The following is a 17,107-nucleotide window of genomic DNA, read 5'->3' on the forward strand; positions in this document are numbered from 1 at the left end:
TTACTAAAAAATTCTGTGGAACACTGATGAAATGTAAAATTGAATATTAAGTAAACATATGATTTTGTCCCCAACCGAAAATAATTCTGAAAGATAAAATCTGTTCAGTTTGACTGATGTTTAAAGTCAGGTGCTCTTGGGTATATAATTCCTTTTTCCAAAAACCAATTGTTTTGGAAATATAAAATAGTTATGAAATACTTATAAATTGCTAAATAAGTGACCTTTTAAAAATAAATTGCTTTAATGTTCTTTGACATATACTTACAAAGGTATAACTGGAAAGTAAATAATAAATCTTACTCATAATATAAACACTAAACTCCTAGTCAAAATCCTGAAAAATATACACTGTGCAGCCTACCTGGTCTATTCTGGATGTTCCGGCTGCAGTGCACCAACTATCTTGGAGTGAATCTGAGCCCCAAGCTGGTAACTGCAAACTAGATCTCACCTTCAATAGCATAGAAGTTTTCATCAGAAATAAGCAGTTCTCTTCCCCACACCCACCCACAAAAAAAAAAAGAAAGAAAGAAAGAAAGAAAACAAAAGCAATCAAAGTTCCTTCTATCTTGTATTTTTGGTCCTCTAAAAGTCTTAGGGGGAAAAACGTCTCATTGTGAATAGTTACAAGGACCTTTATTAGCCTGTAATATCAATAAAACATTAAAATGCCTGAAAAAAGTGCCTAATCATCATAACTATTAGGCCACATTTAGAAAAAAATAGTCATTGAACCAGGGAGGACAAATTTTAATTTGATGCAAAAAGCCCTAATATTATTTTGCCATAATCACAGCTGTACTAAGTATATTCTAATATAGATACAGCTGATCACAGTCAAATTTATGCACAATTACTTAACATTTTAGTCCAGTTATATTGGAGAAGACATTCATTTTGGTGGCCTATTAAAGATGAATAAATTAAGGCATTCTTGAGCTGCCAATTAAAAGCTTCAAAATGTATTTAAGAAATACAGCAGGTTTTTCTAGATTTTATGAAGCTTCTACTGTGTGTTTAGAGAATATTTTAGTCTCAATTTTCTCTACATAAGTACTTTATCCTTTGGCAATTAAATTATATGCTTAAAAATTAAAACTTTATGTTTTAATCTGTTAATTTTACCATACTACTACTACCACCACCACCACCACCACCACCCAATTTCTTCCTTTGAAAGATCAACATTAGAAAGAAGACCATTTACATACCATTCTTACCTGTAAGGGTAAGAGTGTATTACTATTGTTGTCTGTTCTGAACACATTATCTTCAATCCAAGATTTTGGAGTCAGTGATGGAGTAGAGCGAGTAAATTTCGGTGGTGCTATGACATTACCAGAAAATGGTTTCTTCAATGGAGATATCTGATTCATAGTTCCTGGAATTCCCATGTTTCCAGTTCTACGATGATCTCTGCCATGCACTGCTCCCCAGGACATACTTCCAGTGCCCCAGCCACTGCTCTGATGGTTGCTCCAAGGAGATTGTTTCAGAAGAGGCTGAGAAAAACACATCTGTTTAAATTATAGGCATTTAAAGAGTTTATCATTCAAACTGCAATTTAGGCCTGGGCTAAGAATATATATAATCTTAAAAAAATAAAATCTCTAAACATTACGAAAGGTTAACAGGTTATGAAAAGTAATAGGTTTGAGATCTTGCTATATGAAAAGATATTCATTTAATGCTAGATGAGTTTTCATTCTCTTGTCCACTTTAAATTATAGTGAATCAAGCAGGTATTTCAGGATAATTATTGAAATAGAACGATGCAGTTACTTTTCTTCAGAATCATATACATAAGAAAAGAAAATAAATACTTGAAAATTGAACTTAACTTTGAAGATCCTTAAAGATGTAACCTACATTGTTATCTCAAAACAACCATATTCTGCTAGGCGTATAACTAAAAATATGGTCCTTCATTAATAAAGGTATGAGTAATAACAGGAGTACAATATTTAGACTTTAGGGTTCCCAAACAAATTGCACCACCGCAACAGTAGATAATGGTAACACTTGGTGGTGTTCTCTTGCATGAACTAAAAACACCTTTTAGTATAGGAACAGTACAGAAAATATGTCTTCTTTGCATTGTTTACTCAACTTTTAAGGTATTTTATTCTAATTTTAATGCAGTTTCTTTTAAAGTGTTTTTGTTTTTCTTTCACTTTATTATCCATGAACAGTTAAGCAATTATCTGATGTTACCCATAGGTGGATCCACTGAGATATACTAAAGATAAGCAACTACACATGCTTTGATTATTCTAGTAGAGATCTTAATAATACAAATCTCCATTCAGTTCATTCATTTTCCCAAAAGTAAATTATATTCCAAACTAGAACCGATGACAAAAAAAGTTGAGAATCCACCAAGAGGCAGTAAGTGTAGGTTTTTGGAAAAGTATTATTTGCTAGCAATTATGTTGTCAATAAGCTTACAACTAACATTTAGCTAAATGAAGTACAGACCATGCAGTTGCCATAAGTAAATAAGTTACTATAAGTATTCTTAAAATGAAACCTCCTTCTTATGACAACTTAAAAAAAAAAAGAACTTGATCTATAGTACCTATTTAAAAAAATTTTTTTAAATGCCAATATAATCATGAACATACACTGCCCCCTCCACATAGTTCAAAGGTATAGCTCAGGGACCATGAACAAATCACTCCATTCTTGAGGGGCCTTACTTTCCTTACTGATACAGTGTTCAAGTTCTCTTCCAGTGAGATCTAAAATTCCATATGACAGCTGTGTGACCTCTTAAACTTCACTGTGAGAACCATCTTCTGACAAAAAGCAGATTATAGTTAAATATGAATCATGGTATACGGTCTTCTAATGTTCTATATCATGGCTCTAAGAATACAAAAGTACCTAGAAATAATTTTCTGTGGCAAGCTTCCAGTTTAAAAAATGAAGACCCTGACACACAAAAGATAACTGCTCGAGACTACAGAAATCATAGGAAAGTGGAATAGTATTTCAAAATTCTGTATTTTCAATCCTCATAGGCCACATTCTCGTTTCTGGGGGAGACACCAGTGATTCAAAATAAAAACTATTAAGTGTTACCCTGGTTGATTTCAACAAACTTTTAACTGTTACTTTGGTTAAATAGTATTCACCTTTTAAAACGTTAGCCCTTGAAAACTTTAACAGGTCAATGGAAAAAGTTATAGGAGTAAGCAGGCACTGGGTAAGGTCCAATTTTGTTTCTCTCTCAATCCTTAATCACGAAAATGACCTTAAACACACCAATCACTACAATAAATGCTGACTGGATCAAAAAAAGAACAAAATACTCTTTCAATGTCAATTAACCAACCCAGCGGTCGTTCAAACATTGTATTGAGAAGATAACAAAACAAGAGCTTGAACCAGAAAGAACCCGGATGAATAAAAAAAAAAAAAAACCTGACCGGTGTTATTTCATAATTGCATTACCCACTTAAAATATACATGCCCCATAATTCAAGAAAAGGTAAGGCCACCAAAAAAATGCGAGTCCTCCCTTCGAGGTATAGAACACGAATCCCGAATTCAAGTTCAGTTTTGTCTTAAAAGCCACCGAATACTCCTCACACACGAAGAGGCGCGGAAACTAACCCAGCCCTGCAGCACCTCGGCTGTAACCGAGGGAGCCCCCGCGGGCCCGCTCCTCTCTGCAGGCGTCTGACAGCTCGGGACCGAGCCCGCGGCGCGGCGGCCGGTGCTCTCCCGACGCCGGGCCCTCGGCGGGCGCAGCGGCGCGGCGGGCAGCGCGTCCCGGCCGGCCACCGCCTCCCCGGCCAGAACTCGCGCCGCGCGGTGCAGAATGAAACAGACTCGGTAGAAGAAAACCTCCCCGTCCGTCCCCTCACTGGGCGACCGGGAAGGCTCACGGGCTCCCCACACGCACCGTCTGCGCTGCTCATGTTCCTCCTTCCCAAGTTCGCTTCCCACGGCCGCTCGTCCGAGGCCGCCGGCCCCGCGTCCCCCGCCCGTCCTCGCCGCGTCGCCCGGGCTCGCGGGTCACGGACAGCGGCCCTCCGGGTCAGGGGCGCCCGCTGCGAGGGACGGCCGAGCCGGCGCGCCCGCCTGCCGCCGCCGCCGCCGCCGCCCTCGGTCCGGGCGCCATTCGGCCCCTGCCCCAGCCCCCACCGCCGCGCCGGGCGTTCGAGGGGGCGCCCGGCCGGTGCGACTTCCAGCGCGACCCCCCTACCCAAGCCTCGCAGCCCACGGTGGCCACTGCTCGCCCGCCCCGCCGGGGGCTGGTGTCCCGAGTCCTGTCACCCTTCTCCACCCCCGCCCTAGTCGCACTCTCACTTGGGCGAGTGGCCCCCGTCGTCTCGGTCCCCGGCCCCGCGGCGCAGCCGGGCCGCCGCCCGCCGTACCTGGTGGTGGTTGTAGGAGTTCCTCTGCTGCAGGAAGGCGGCGGCCGCCGCCTGGTGCTGTTGCTGGAGCTGCGGGCTGACGGGCGACCTCCGGCTCTGCGGCTGCTGCGGCGCCGCGGGCGGCGGGGGCTGCTGCTGAGGTAAATTCATGGCGGGCGGCGGCGGCGGGGGCACGGCGGCCGCCGAGAAGGGGCCGCCGAAGCCGCCGCCGCCGCCGCCGCCGCCGCCACCGCCGCCCGCCGGCACGCTGAGTCCCGCGCAGCCGTGCGGGGACACGGGCGAGAAGCTCGGGAAAAAGGCCGGGTTCATGGACGACGGCAGCCCGGGGTAGAAGCCGTTCTCTGAATCGGGGCTGGGCGGCGGCATGGCGCTGAGCGAGCCTCCGCCGCCGCCGCCACCCGGGGTGGCGGCCGAGGAGCCGGGCTGCTGCGGCTGCGGCTGCGGCGGCTGCTGGGGCGGAGGCGGCTGCTGCTGCTGGGGCGGCGGCGGCTGCTGGGGCTGGGGCGGCGGCGGCGGCGGCGGCGACGCGGTCTGCACCGACCAGGGGGTGCCGAAGCCGGGCAGTGGCGGCGGCGACGCGGAGCCGCCTCCCCCTCCGCCTCCGGGGGGCCCCCCGCCCCCGCCGCCGCCCGGGTGCGGAAGGTCCGGGCTCTGCAGGCTGCTGAAGGCGCCCGCGCCGAGCGCCCCGCCGGGCAGGAGGTTACTGGGACTGTTGAGCAGAGGGTGGTTGGGGGACTCCATGGAGCCCGGCGCGGGGTTCACCGGCGGCGTCGAGGGGGCCAAGCCCGCATTGGGGGGCTCGGCGGCGCTGCCCTCGCCCGCGGCCGGGGTCTTGCGAGGGCTGCCCGCGCCTCCGTGGCGGCGCCGCGGGGCTGCGGGCGGCGAGGGCTGGAGCTGCGGGAGCGGGGGCAGGTCGGCCGGGCGCTGCCGCGGGGCGAAGTCCTGCGGCGGGAGGTGCTGCGGGTGCGGTACGCTGAACTGCTGTTGCTGCTGTGGCTGCTGGCGCTGGGCGAGCTGCGCCGGCTGGAGGAGCGGGCCGGGCGGTGGCGGCGGCGGTGGCGGCGGGCTGAACCGGCCGGGGCAGTGGAGCGGCGGCGGCGGCGGCGGCGGCGGCGGCTTCGAGTCCGGAGGGTGGGGAAGGTGGGGAGGGCTGAACTCTTTCCTCTTCTGGCTGCTCAGCTGCTGCTGCTGCCGCTTACTGAAGTCCTGCGGGGAGGAGGTGCGGCAGCAGCAGCAGGAGGAGGCGGAGGAGGAGGAGGGGTGGTGCAGACTCGGTTTGAAGTCCTGGGAGGGGAGGAGGTGGGTCACACCCGCGTTCGTGCCGCCGCCGGGGTGGTGGTTGGGGAGTTTCTCCGCGGCCGCCGCCCCCGAGAGCGGCCGCGCCGGCTGCTGTGTCAGCCCCAGCAGCAGCTCATCCTGCATGGTCTGCTGATGCGCCAGGAACGGGGAGGAAGAGGAAGCGGCGGCGGCCGAGCTGCCCGCGCCGCCGCAGCCGAGGGGGATAGGAAAGGGGGAGGCGGCCTCCGAGATGCCGGTGACAGGCAACGGCGGCGGCGAGAGCGGGACGAAGGGCGTGGCGGAGGGCTGCGGGGCGGTGGCCGCGGCGGGCCCCGCAGCGTAGGGACGGTACGCCCCGCTGCTGAACAGGGACCCGGGGCTGCTGCTTCGGAGCGGGGCGGTCTGCAGCACCCCAAACCCGAAGTCCCTCATTTATCAGGCGGGCGGCAGCGGGAGGAGACGCGCCCCGTCCGCTGCCCCGCCTAGGAAGCCGCCGGATCTGGGGCGGAACGGCCGTGGTGGAAGGAGGGGGAGTCAGTGAGAGGGACACCGTGACTGAGCCAGGGGCACCTACTTCGGCCCCGCCAGCCCTCGCGGCAGTCACCGCCGCCTCCCGAGACCGGCTCGGGCACCGCCGCCGCCGCCGCCACCGCTGCCGCCGCCGCCGCCGCCCTCGCCGCTTAAGAACTCCGGAACGTGCGTCAGCGCCACCTCACAATCGCACCGCCCCCCGCGGTGCGTCTCGGCACGCGCGGGCGCGAGGCCGCCGCGCCCCCGCTGCCCCGCCCCCGCCCCGCCCCTCATTAATATGCAGGCTCGGCCAGGGGCGCGCTTGCGCTCCTAGGAGGGCGGGGGGAGCGCGGGAGCGAGCGGCGTGTCTCCTCGCGCCCCTTTGGCATCTAGGGAAAAGAGGAGGCGGGTGGCGGTAGCCGGCGGCGGACTCGGGTCTGAGCGCCCGCCGCGCGCGCGCACAAGGGCAAGCGCTCGCGGGCGGCGCCGACGGTTCCTGGGCAACGGCCCCTCCCGGCGCGGGGTCCGCGCAAAGGCTGCCCTTGGTCGCACGCGCTCCGCCCCGCCCCCGTCGCCCTCGCGGCCCCGCCTCCTTCCTGTCACCTCCGTCCCGCCCTCGGTCACATGAGGCTTGGCCGCTGGGACGCTCCCCGGGGCTGTGCTGCCCGGCGGGGGAAACTGAGGCCGGGGGACGCGACTGGGAGCGGCTCCCAGTCACGGCGGTCGCGCGCGGCCTGCACTTTGCGAGCGCAGCGGAGACGCCGGCCCCTCCCGCCCTTAGGGCTCAGCCCGGGGGTACTTAGGCCCTCTAGGTCTTGTGGGCGCTGTCTGCCTTGCAGACCTCTGAGCGGCTCTCTCCACACCTCGTGCCCCACCACGTCCCCGACTTGGAGCTCTCGTCGTCGCCCTAGAAAGAGCCTTCTCGGGCTTGTTTCTGTTTTTAGCGTCTGCTGCGTGCTGTTTGGACCTTCCTGCAGCCGCTTGAAGGTGTTTTCTGCAGGGCAAACATGAAACCCCAGCTGTACGCCAAACGTTTTCACTTTGGCAATGAGGAGCAAAGTCCCAGGAACCTAACCAGGGCTCGGTGTGGCTGTCTACACACATGTATGCATATAATAGGTTAGGAGGCGAGCTCCCATGGTAACCCTGGGCCAGTTCCAAGTCTTCGTATTTCATAAAACCATTTAATGTGCCATCATCAGGACTGCCGGGTCGGACTCCTCCCTGCCACATTCGTTCGGGCTCCCCTGTCCCTGCCCCCCAGGGAGAATCAAATTTAAGCATTTCCTAAGCTTTATGAGTTTTCAAGGGAGAAAGATTTCTCAAATCAGGGAAAAAAGAGGTTCTGACTCAGCAACAGACTTGTTGAGGCTTGCAAAATGGAAGGGGAGAGTTTTCCATGGTTAGAAGAAGAATTAATCCTGTGTATTTCCTTTTCTAAAGAAGCATTTAACATAGAGAAAAAAATTACATGAGGGTCTAGATAAAGAATAACAGAATGATCCTGTTTTGCAGTTTTAACTTTTTCTTGGTACTTAGAGAAGTGAAACTATGAAAGAATCCCAGAATACAGACTAACCCCAAAAGCAATAGAGGGGCGTCCAGACTACTTGATTTTTTAAATTCTTTTTTTAGTTGAGATATTATTGACCTGTAACATCCTATTGGTTTTAGATGTACAACATAATGATTTGATATATCTATATGTTGGGAAGTAATTACCACAATAAGTCTAGTTAACATCCACCACCACACATGGTTACAATTTTTTTTTCTTGTGAGACTCTACTTGATTTTGATTTACAACTGGACTAAGATTAGTATTATAGATCATAAATGCACACTCCTACTGATGTAGGCAGAGTACATTTTCATGAGTCCTCATTCTCTATTCAATTTCATTTCTACTTTTATTTCAGTTTCAAATTTACATAAATCATATTAAGCATGTTAGAAAGAGAACAACATTGCAGAAGCAAAATATGTTCCATGTATTACGTTTATGTCTGATATCCTGTCTAATGAACTAAGTTTGATATTGCCTTTACAAAAGGAGAAAGTAATCTTAAAAAAACTCAAATGGTTCAGAAATTGGTCAGGTGTATAGCAAATTGGTTCGAGCTAATAATCTCAAAACCATTTTTAATAAGGCAAAACATAGAACTGGAGAAGTACTTTTATTATTCTAAATTACAATGTCTAGAAAATAACTTGAGCTTATTACAATTAAAGATATAAATGGCCATTTCCACAGCACCTGTTGACATATTCTTAACTATTATTATTAATGTATTTTACAGGGAAAAACTACTTCACAACTGAAGACTTTAAGACTGTCTTAAAAATGAACACTTTTTTTCTAAGTTAAGTTATATTTGGAATCATCTGCAGATCCAACAACAAATCTTGAAAGAGGAAGAAAATATAGGCATGAAAATTAGCTCAATCATCCACCAAAATTGCAGTTAGTGTAATATATGGAGGACAGAGAGAGCATACATTTACAAGCCAAATGCTGCCATTCTGGGCTAAAAACAAGATTTCCTGGTGTTCTGATACTGGTTTTGTTTTGGAGGATTTAGAGATCTCCAAAACAGAGAAAAGCCATCACATTTAATATTATGTAATAAGGTCAAATTTCATTTTAAGTACACCAAATTCCAAAATCCAAATGCCAGACCTCTGCTCACCACTTTAATATCTCAGAGTGTTGTGAGGACCTCATTTTTTATAGAGAAGAAAGTTACATCCTGAAATCTCTATCTTTTAAACTGGTGAGCATCCCATCATTGAAAATACTCAGACAGAAAGGTTTCCTATGGTGGAGGTGGAGGTGGGTGAGAGAGGAGGGACTGTGGTCCTCTAGCAGCTACAATGCCAAAATCTTATAAGGCTATATTCTATGTTGACCATATGATCATTAACTCAGTCCCTGTCCTTATTTGACAGTCTCTTGTTCATTGCTTACCATTGTTCTGGGCCAGTGTTTTAAAAAATATTAAGCTACAACCTAGGACACACACACACAACCCATGCACCTTAAGAAATTCTTACTCTTTATACATGCAATAAATTCTATTTTTAAATTCTATGTACTGTGTTAAATTGCTAAATTGATCTCAAATCACTAAGTTTATTTTAAGTCCCACGAATTAGGCCATGAGCTGAAATTTCTTAACACTGTCCTAGAAGACTATTTCACACCTTTGCCTCTATCTCAAAGCCTCCTGACACCTTCTCTCCTCCCCTCATTCTCAGCTGATGTGGCTATTTTCCTGAGAAAATAGAAGCAGTTCTAGGAGAACTTCCACAGGTCTTCAACTGTACCCTTTCCACTGTGCATCCGTTCCTACACACCTTCTTCCCTCCTGCTACATGGAGGGCCTGCCCAGACCCCACACTCCCATCTAAGGCCATCCCCTCCACTGGTGCACCAGTGGACACCTGCTCAGGACATGGCTTCATAGACATCCCAGTCTCCTAGCCATCCTGCATTTAAAGGTCCAATATTGAACTCCCCCATCTTGGTAAATGGCACTCCACTGTTATAGTTGCTCAGGCCAAAATAAAAATAATAATAATAACAAATTAAAAGGTCATCCTTGATTTTTATTTTTCTTACAGCATATTCAAACCATTATTGCATGCTACTTGTCCTATTTTTAAATTATATCCAGAATCCAACCACTTCTCATCACACCCACCACAAGCAGACCAGGCCAGGCCAATGTAATCTCTCCCTGGCTTGTTGCTCTTACCTCCTAACTAGCCTCGCAGCTTCTGATCTTCCCTCCCTACAGTCTATTCACACGGTAGCCAAAAGGCTCCTTTCAAAATGGAAGACAGATCACATCAACTTTCTTGACTAAATACTTATATTTTCCTAGAATAACAGTCAAGAGATTTTCAATAACCAAATGGTTATTCAGGATTGCCTCCTGCCTCCACTAACCCCTCTGACCATTTCTACCCACAATGGAATCCTTATTTCTTTGACACACCAGGCCAAGTCAGCCTCAGTCTTTGCCCTTGTGATTCTCACTGCCTGGAATACTTGTCCCCTAAATACCAGCAGGGCTCGCTCTCATGTTTTTGGTGTCTCTGTCTCATTTCTTTTAGGTCTCTGCTCAAGCTCATTTGGTCAGTGGTCTCTTCCCCGACCACTATTATAAAATAGCAACTCCTTCCTTCCACTCCAGTCTCCCTATCACTCTTGACAAGGAGTCAAGACTCCAGCTCATAGAAACAGAATGAGTTCACATAGAATGGCCGTGAGGCCAGCTTGATGCTGAGCCGCCAAGCTGCTGGTTTCCTACTGCTACTCGGCCTATAAATGGGAAAGGGTTAGTCTTCATTGGAAGCTCATTGGCCTGGCTTTGGGTTGGGGGAAAAAATTAAGGCCCATATTGGCCTTGTCCACCTTCAAGTTGCTTAATTGACACAGCACCCCAGAGTACCACCATCTTTAATACTTCTGGTTCTTTTTCTACTTTTCCACACTTCCCTTCATACTGTCCTCCATTGCCTTCCTTCTCTTTACATATCCCTTACATGTTGGAGTTCCTTAGGCTTATATTCTTGGTCCTCTTCTCTACTTCTATATACTCTTTCTAGGTGACCTTATCCACTATCATGTTTTCAAATAGCATCTTTATGCTAATGTCTAACAAATTTCTCTCTAGCCCAGAGGCCAAATTTGTATTTCCAATTGCCTATTAACCAGCTTGATGTGGATGTCCCTCAGACATATCAATTCAATATGTCCATACCTGAACTTACCATCTTCCCCCAGACCCACTCCTCTTCTTTTGCTCCTTATCTGGGTTGATGGCATCATTACACAAGTTGCTTGAGCTGGAAACATGAGTCATCCTCCTCTTCCCTCTCTCACCCTCCAAAAGCAATTGGTCACCATACTCTGTTAATTCTATTGCAGAAACACTGCTCAAATGTTGTCCCCTCAGTCCACTCCTCGACCTGTGCCTTAACTCTCAGTCTTTTCTCTGTCCTGCCCTACTGCACAGCCTTTTAACTGGTTTTCCTACCAGTTCCTCTCTGAATCTCTTCCCTTTAATGGTGTCAAAAAACAACTATAATCCTGCCACATGTCCTGGTCAATAAGCACCTCCCTAGCTTCTGCCATATCACATCCAAACTTGCTGGTGAATAGGACCTTTCAAAAGTTATTTGCAACTTGCCTCTTTGCCTTTATCACCTGTCACTCCCCATAGTACCCAATCCTCTGGATCAGACATGTCTTTTCATAGGTCTGGTCCTTTGCACATGATGTGTCTACTTTCTGGAATGCCTCTTACCTTTTTTCATCAGCTAATGCTTCCTTACCATTCAGGACACAGTTCCAATGCTATAGCCTTTCTTGGCTCTCCCTGGACAGTGAGTTAAACCCTCTTCTATGTTCTCTGACAATAATGTCATAATAACTTTTGTTTGTTAGAACACTTGTCACATGGACAATAATTATCTGTCTCCTTGGCTATTTGCCCTTTTAGACTCTGAGTTGCTCTAGGTCATGGAATTTCCTTTATCTATCTCTCTACATACGTTTACCTGCCATTTTACTTGGAACACAAGGGCTCAGTAAATGTTTGTAGATTAGTGAATTGCCCAGTGAATGCTGTAGGAAGGAAAAATGAAAAGAAGGGGAAGAGAGAGACAATGGAAAGAAGGGAAGGAGAGAAGAAAGAAGGGAAGGAGAAAAGTGTTTCCAAAGCACACTTATAAGGAGATATGCCATTTTCTAGAGAACCATAATATTAGTGACTTATGTTTGCTAGAGGAAGAAAAAAAAAAAAAAAGAACAGATCATAACAATGAACAACGAAATTTCACTCCCCTTCCCATTGTTTTCTTTGGTAATACCAATCTGAAAACTCCATTCTGGTTGTTATGCTATCCAAAGATGAATCCACTGACAAGGGAAAATATCTAGAATCTTTCCCTGCTGCTAATGTATAGGCGCCAAACACAATACAAGGTATTCACAGTTTATGTCACCCTTTGTGGAGCTTGGGACATAAGTCATCTAACTCCAGTAAAGGAGCTGTCAACCTCTGCAGTAATTCCTGCCACATGCTCATTGGCACGTAGACTGACTTAACTGTTCTATCACTTCTTGACTTGTATTTTTAGGTGTTGTCACCTTGACTAGGTTATAAATCTTTGGAAGCATTGGCTATGCCTTATATATTCCTTTCTTTTCCTTGTTCTTCTTGATGCATTTATGTACCCAGAAACTATCTATTGAGTGACTGCTATGTGTCAGACACTGCACTAGGACCTCGGGATACAACCAAGAGCAAAACCAAAGACACATGCACTATTCTGTGGCATCACAGAGGCTGTTAATATCAGCTGTGATAATTCCTGGCCCTAATTATCTAGACAGAGTCATAAACAGTGAGATTCTAGGCCGAAACTGACCTACTAAATTGGAGTCCTACATGCTGCAACATAGACTTGCTGGACTGGTCATGGGTGGAGCCCCAGGATGAATATTGAATATTGAGCTAAGGCAAACTCAGGAAGGCAGAAGAAATCACACGGCTGAAACACATTGTAATCCTAGCTGGAAAAGGGATTTTCACTTTTTATCTCCTTAACTTGTCACAGTATACTTGGTGACTAGATAAAGCAAATAATATTCTTATTTTAGAGTTGGAAAACCAAAGCCTAGAAACAAAGTAATTTGCTTCCAGTAGTTTGCAGAGCCTGGGCTTAAAGCCCCCATCTCCTCATTGCTCAGGCTTCTGCTCCATTAGCTGTCCCTTGGGCTACCAAAGATATGCAACATGTCTGAGCCAAACACAGCCACAGGGACAGGCCCTAAGAACAATGGTTGTTACTTCTACTAAAGCATAAGGGATGGAAAGTGTAATGCTTTAAAACTTTTCAGTAACACCTCACTGAATGAATAACAATTGGCAGTAGTGATCTCAGAATGACAGCATTTTGTTTTCAAAATACATAGCCCAAAAAATTCAGAAATGCTTCTCAAATGTGCATACTTTCTTCTATTAGAATAATGAGGCCTGGCAGTATATATCGGATATATTGATTTAATTCTTTTCTTTCGTTCTGGAAAGCTAACTCTTTCAATTGATAAATTATGCTCTGCAAAGTAGAGAAGCATTTTGACTAAATATTAAATATTTAAACTTTGTATGGATGAAGAATATTGCATCTATCAAATTTGATCTTAATATTTTTAGAATCTTAGAAAGATTAAAAGTTTAATTTTTTTTTTTTTTTGCAACTCTGAATGTTTGGTAACAAAGAAAAATCATGAAGTTTAGTTGTACCAGGCATTACCTCCCTCCTTTATATAAGGATTAAGTATAAAGACAATGTCTGAGTAACATTCAAGGTGGATATTTTAATATTAGCCCAGATTAGTGCTTCATCCTTACTGCTATCAATTCACTTTTACTGTACGCCAGGTAGGACTGTAGGAGTTTATATCATCTTATATCCAAAATTCATGTATAAGTGTAAGTCATTGTATTAAATTTGCAGAACATAATCCATAACAAGAAGAAAAATAGACTTCAATTTTCAATAGAAAATAATTATAGACAAATTTGAATAAAAAAACTTTAGAAAGTTTTCATAAGTACATGAATCATATCTATAAATAGTAATGTGTTTTAGGGCCCACAGTTGATCCATATTCCTCTCACTTTAGGAGTCAGGGAAGAGGGATATGCTGGACACGTAAGGGCTCCTGAGTCAGAGACCTGGCTTTCGGTCCCAACTCCCTCTGTTCCTGTGTAACTTTAGCAGTACAGTTTTGGGGATCTTAGTTTTCTCTTCTTTGTGAAAGTGAAGGGAGCAACAACCATCATCTGTGAAGTGTGGGTTGTGAAGATGATTAGCAATATTTTAAGTAGAGAGTCTTCTATAATGTTTGACACAGAATAGATGTTTAAACAAAGGAACAAAAACTCCTAGCTATTATGTGCCATGCAACTTAAAGGAAAGAGTAGACTCAAAGGCCAGATAGAAGAACTCAGTGGTAGTCCTGGCCAGGTGGGGGGTGGGGGGGGTTGGGGGGTAGGGGGGTGGGGGGGGTCAGTGGGTAACAAAAGCAAAAAGAAAACAACAAAATGAAACAATTATCCAAAACATGCACATAAATGATGGTAATGGCTTGATGCCTAAGGAAGATGATGTAAACAGGGCATACTCTAGCTTAAGGACAGAACCGAATTCCAGTATCAAGTCTCATACCTACAGGGTGGAGTTTGTTAACCTGGGCAGGTTAACCATTCTCAGTGTCACTTTTCTCCTCTGGCAAGTAATACAGGGAGCTGTGCACAAAAGATACCCAATGCTGTTAGAGTCCTGGTCTTCAAAGATACATCTAGATCATCTTGGTCCCATAGATATGTAATGTGAGCCACAAATGCAAGCTACATATGTAATGTGAAATTTTCTGGTAGCCACATCTAAAAAAAGAAAATGAGACAAGTGAAATTAACTCGAGTATTATATTTTAGCTCAACACATGCAAAATGTTATTAGTTCATCATGTAATTGATATGAGTAATTACTATTTTTTCTGCATCTATTTAGACGATTTTAGATGATTGTGGTTTCTGTGGTTTATTCTATTAATATAATGTATTACGTTGATTTCCAGATGTTAGACCAATCTTGCATTTCTGAGAAAAATCCCTCTTGGTTATGCTGTTTAATATATTTATCTGGATTTGGATTGCTAGTATTTTGTTGAGGATATTTGCATCTATATTCATAGGGGATATTGGTCTGTAGTTTTATTGTGATGTCTTTGGTTTTAGTATCCAGGTAATACTGGTCTCATAGAATAAGTTGGGAAATGTTCCTTCTTCTTCTAATTTTTTGTAAGAGTATGTGAAGGATGGGTATTAATTCTTCTTTAATTGTGTAGAATTCACCAGTAAAGCCATCTGGGCCCAGACTTTTCTTTGTGGGAAGTTTTAAAATTGCTAATTCAATCCCTTTATTTTAGGTATATTCAGATTTTTTATTTCTTCTTACTTCTGTTTCAGTTGTTTGTGTCTATCTGGAAATATATCTATTTTGTTTAGGTTTTTAATTTGTTCGCATATAATTGTTCATAGTATTTCCTTACAATCCTTTTTATTTCTGTGAGGTTGGTTTCCAGATCCTCTCTTTTATTTCTTATTCTAGTAACTTGAGTCCTTTACTTTTTTCTTTGTCAGCCTAGCTAAAAGTCATTTTGTTGATTTTTTTCAAAGAGCTAACTTTGGGTTTCATTGGTGTTCATTATTATTTCTATTCTCTATTTCATTTGTTTGTGCTCTAAATCTTTATGATCTTCTTTCTGCTTGCTTTGGTTTTAGTTTATTCATCTCTTTGCTAGTTTCTTATGGCAGAAATTTAGGTTATTGATTTGAGATCTTTATTCCTTTTTAAATGCAAGCATTATATCTTGCATTATAGCATTATTCCCCTCTGATTGCTGCTTTAGTTGAGTTTCATAAGTTGTAGTATTTTGTGTTTTGTTTTCATTTATCTCAAACTATGTTGTAATTTGCTTCGTGATTTCTTCTTCGACCTATTTGTTGTTTAGGGGCATTTTGTTTAATTTTCACATATTGTGAATTCTCAAATTTCCTTCTGTTATTATGACTGTAACTTCATTCTATTGTGGACAAAGAACATACTAAAATTTTAAATTTATTGAGATTTGTGTTATAGCTTCTTAACATATACTCTATTTTCGAGGATGTTCCGCATGTACTTGAGAAAAAAATCTACTTTGCTGTTGTTGACCAGAGTGTTCTATAGATATGTGTTACATTTAGTTGGTTTATAGTATTCAAGTTTTCTATTTCCTTGTTGATCTTGTGCCAAGCTGTTCTATCCACTACTGAAAGTGGGTTATTGAAGTTTCCAAATATTATTGTTGAATCATCTATTTCTCCCTTTAATTTATGTATCTTATTTCATGTTTTGGGTGACTCTGTTGTTAGGTGCATTGTGTTTTTAACTGTTTTGTATTCCTGATGGGTTGTCTCATTATCACTACGCCCCCCGCTTTTTTTGTCTTAGGGAACAAATTTTTGTCTTTAAGTCTATTTTGTCAGATACTGGTATAGCCACTCCAGCTCTCTTTTGGATACTGTTTGCATGGTACATATTTTTCTATCTTTTTACTTCCCACTTATTTGTATCTTTGCATCTAGGGGGTCTCTCAGATGGCATGTAGTTGGATCAAGTTTGTTTCATTCTACCATTCTCTGTCTTTCAACTGGAGAGAGACACACATTCTTATTGGAAGAACGACACCATCATTATTTCATAAGCTGTACACTCATCACTCTATTACAAATTGGTTAATGAGAACTAGCATTTTGATTCATCTTTTACAATTTATGAACATGTATTATTTATATTAGACCTATATTATTTTAAACTTGACTACTTTTCATAATCCTACAAGTTTCATTTTGTAACCTATTTCTCAATGTTTTTATAATATTGCAATGCTTATTAGTACATTTATTTGAACTAAAAAGATAAAGGCAAAATTTTTCTGAAAGTGTAATTTAGCTTATTGGTTTGCCAATAAGATATATGATGGGCAATTTCTGTAAATTGAGCTAAATATGCAGTTCCACAGTTTTGATTTCATGTATATGTATAAAATCCAGGGAAAAAGTATATTGGAAATGTGAGCTCAAAGAGAAAAAGGAAAGGTCTAAAATTTCCAAATAACTTTTTAGTATATTTTTAAGAGCTAGTCATGGGTATTAAATTATTATAATATTCAAATTTCATTGGATATATTTGAAATGATATAGTCATTATGTTTAAGTATATGCTAAAATTACATCCTTTGCAACAATTTGAACTTATGATAAAAATTTTTAGGTGACTTAAAATGTACAATACACTTTTTTTTT

At 44.2% G+C, this 17,107-nt stretch overlaps 1 protein-coding gene across 7 annotated transcripts in view; it reads right to left on the reverse strand.

Annotated features, from left to right (window-relative positions):
- Nucleotides 1–6,098, reverse strand: part of CPEB2 (cytoplasmic polyadenylation element binding protein 2) — a 70,214-nt gene extending 64,116 nt beyond the window's left edge. For 4 of the 7 annotated variants that reach the window (XM_028088925.2, XM_088021236.1, XM_028088884.2 and 1 more), the window contains exons 1-3: nt 4,389–6,098; nt 1,224–1,505; nt 365–454 (exon numbers count right to left, since the gene is read on the reverse strand). In XM_028088925.2, coding sequence (XP_027944726.2) covers nt 365–454; nt 1,224–1,505; nt 4,389–6,098 — 2,082 coding nt within the window. The remainder of the gene's footprint in view (nt 1–364; nt 455–1,223; nt 1,506–4,388) is intronic. The other 3 variants (XM_028088936.2, XM_028088909.2, XM_028088892.2) reach the window with 1 other exon arrangement.
- Nucleotides 6,099–17,107: the final 11,009 nt, after the last annotated feature.

The sequence above is a fragment of the Eumetopias jubatus genome, unplaced genomic scaffold (assembly GCF_037043125.1).
Source record: "Eumetopias jubatus isolate StellerSeaLion01/CBP00866 unplaced genomic scaffold, mEumJub1_p1.0 scaffold_2, whole genome shotgun sequence".
NCBI classification, from domain to species: domain Eukaryota; kingdom Metazoa; phylum Chordata; class Mammalia; order Carnivora; family Otariidae; genus Eumetopias; species Eumetopias jubatus.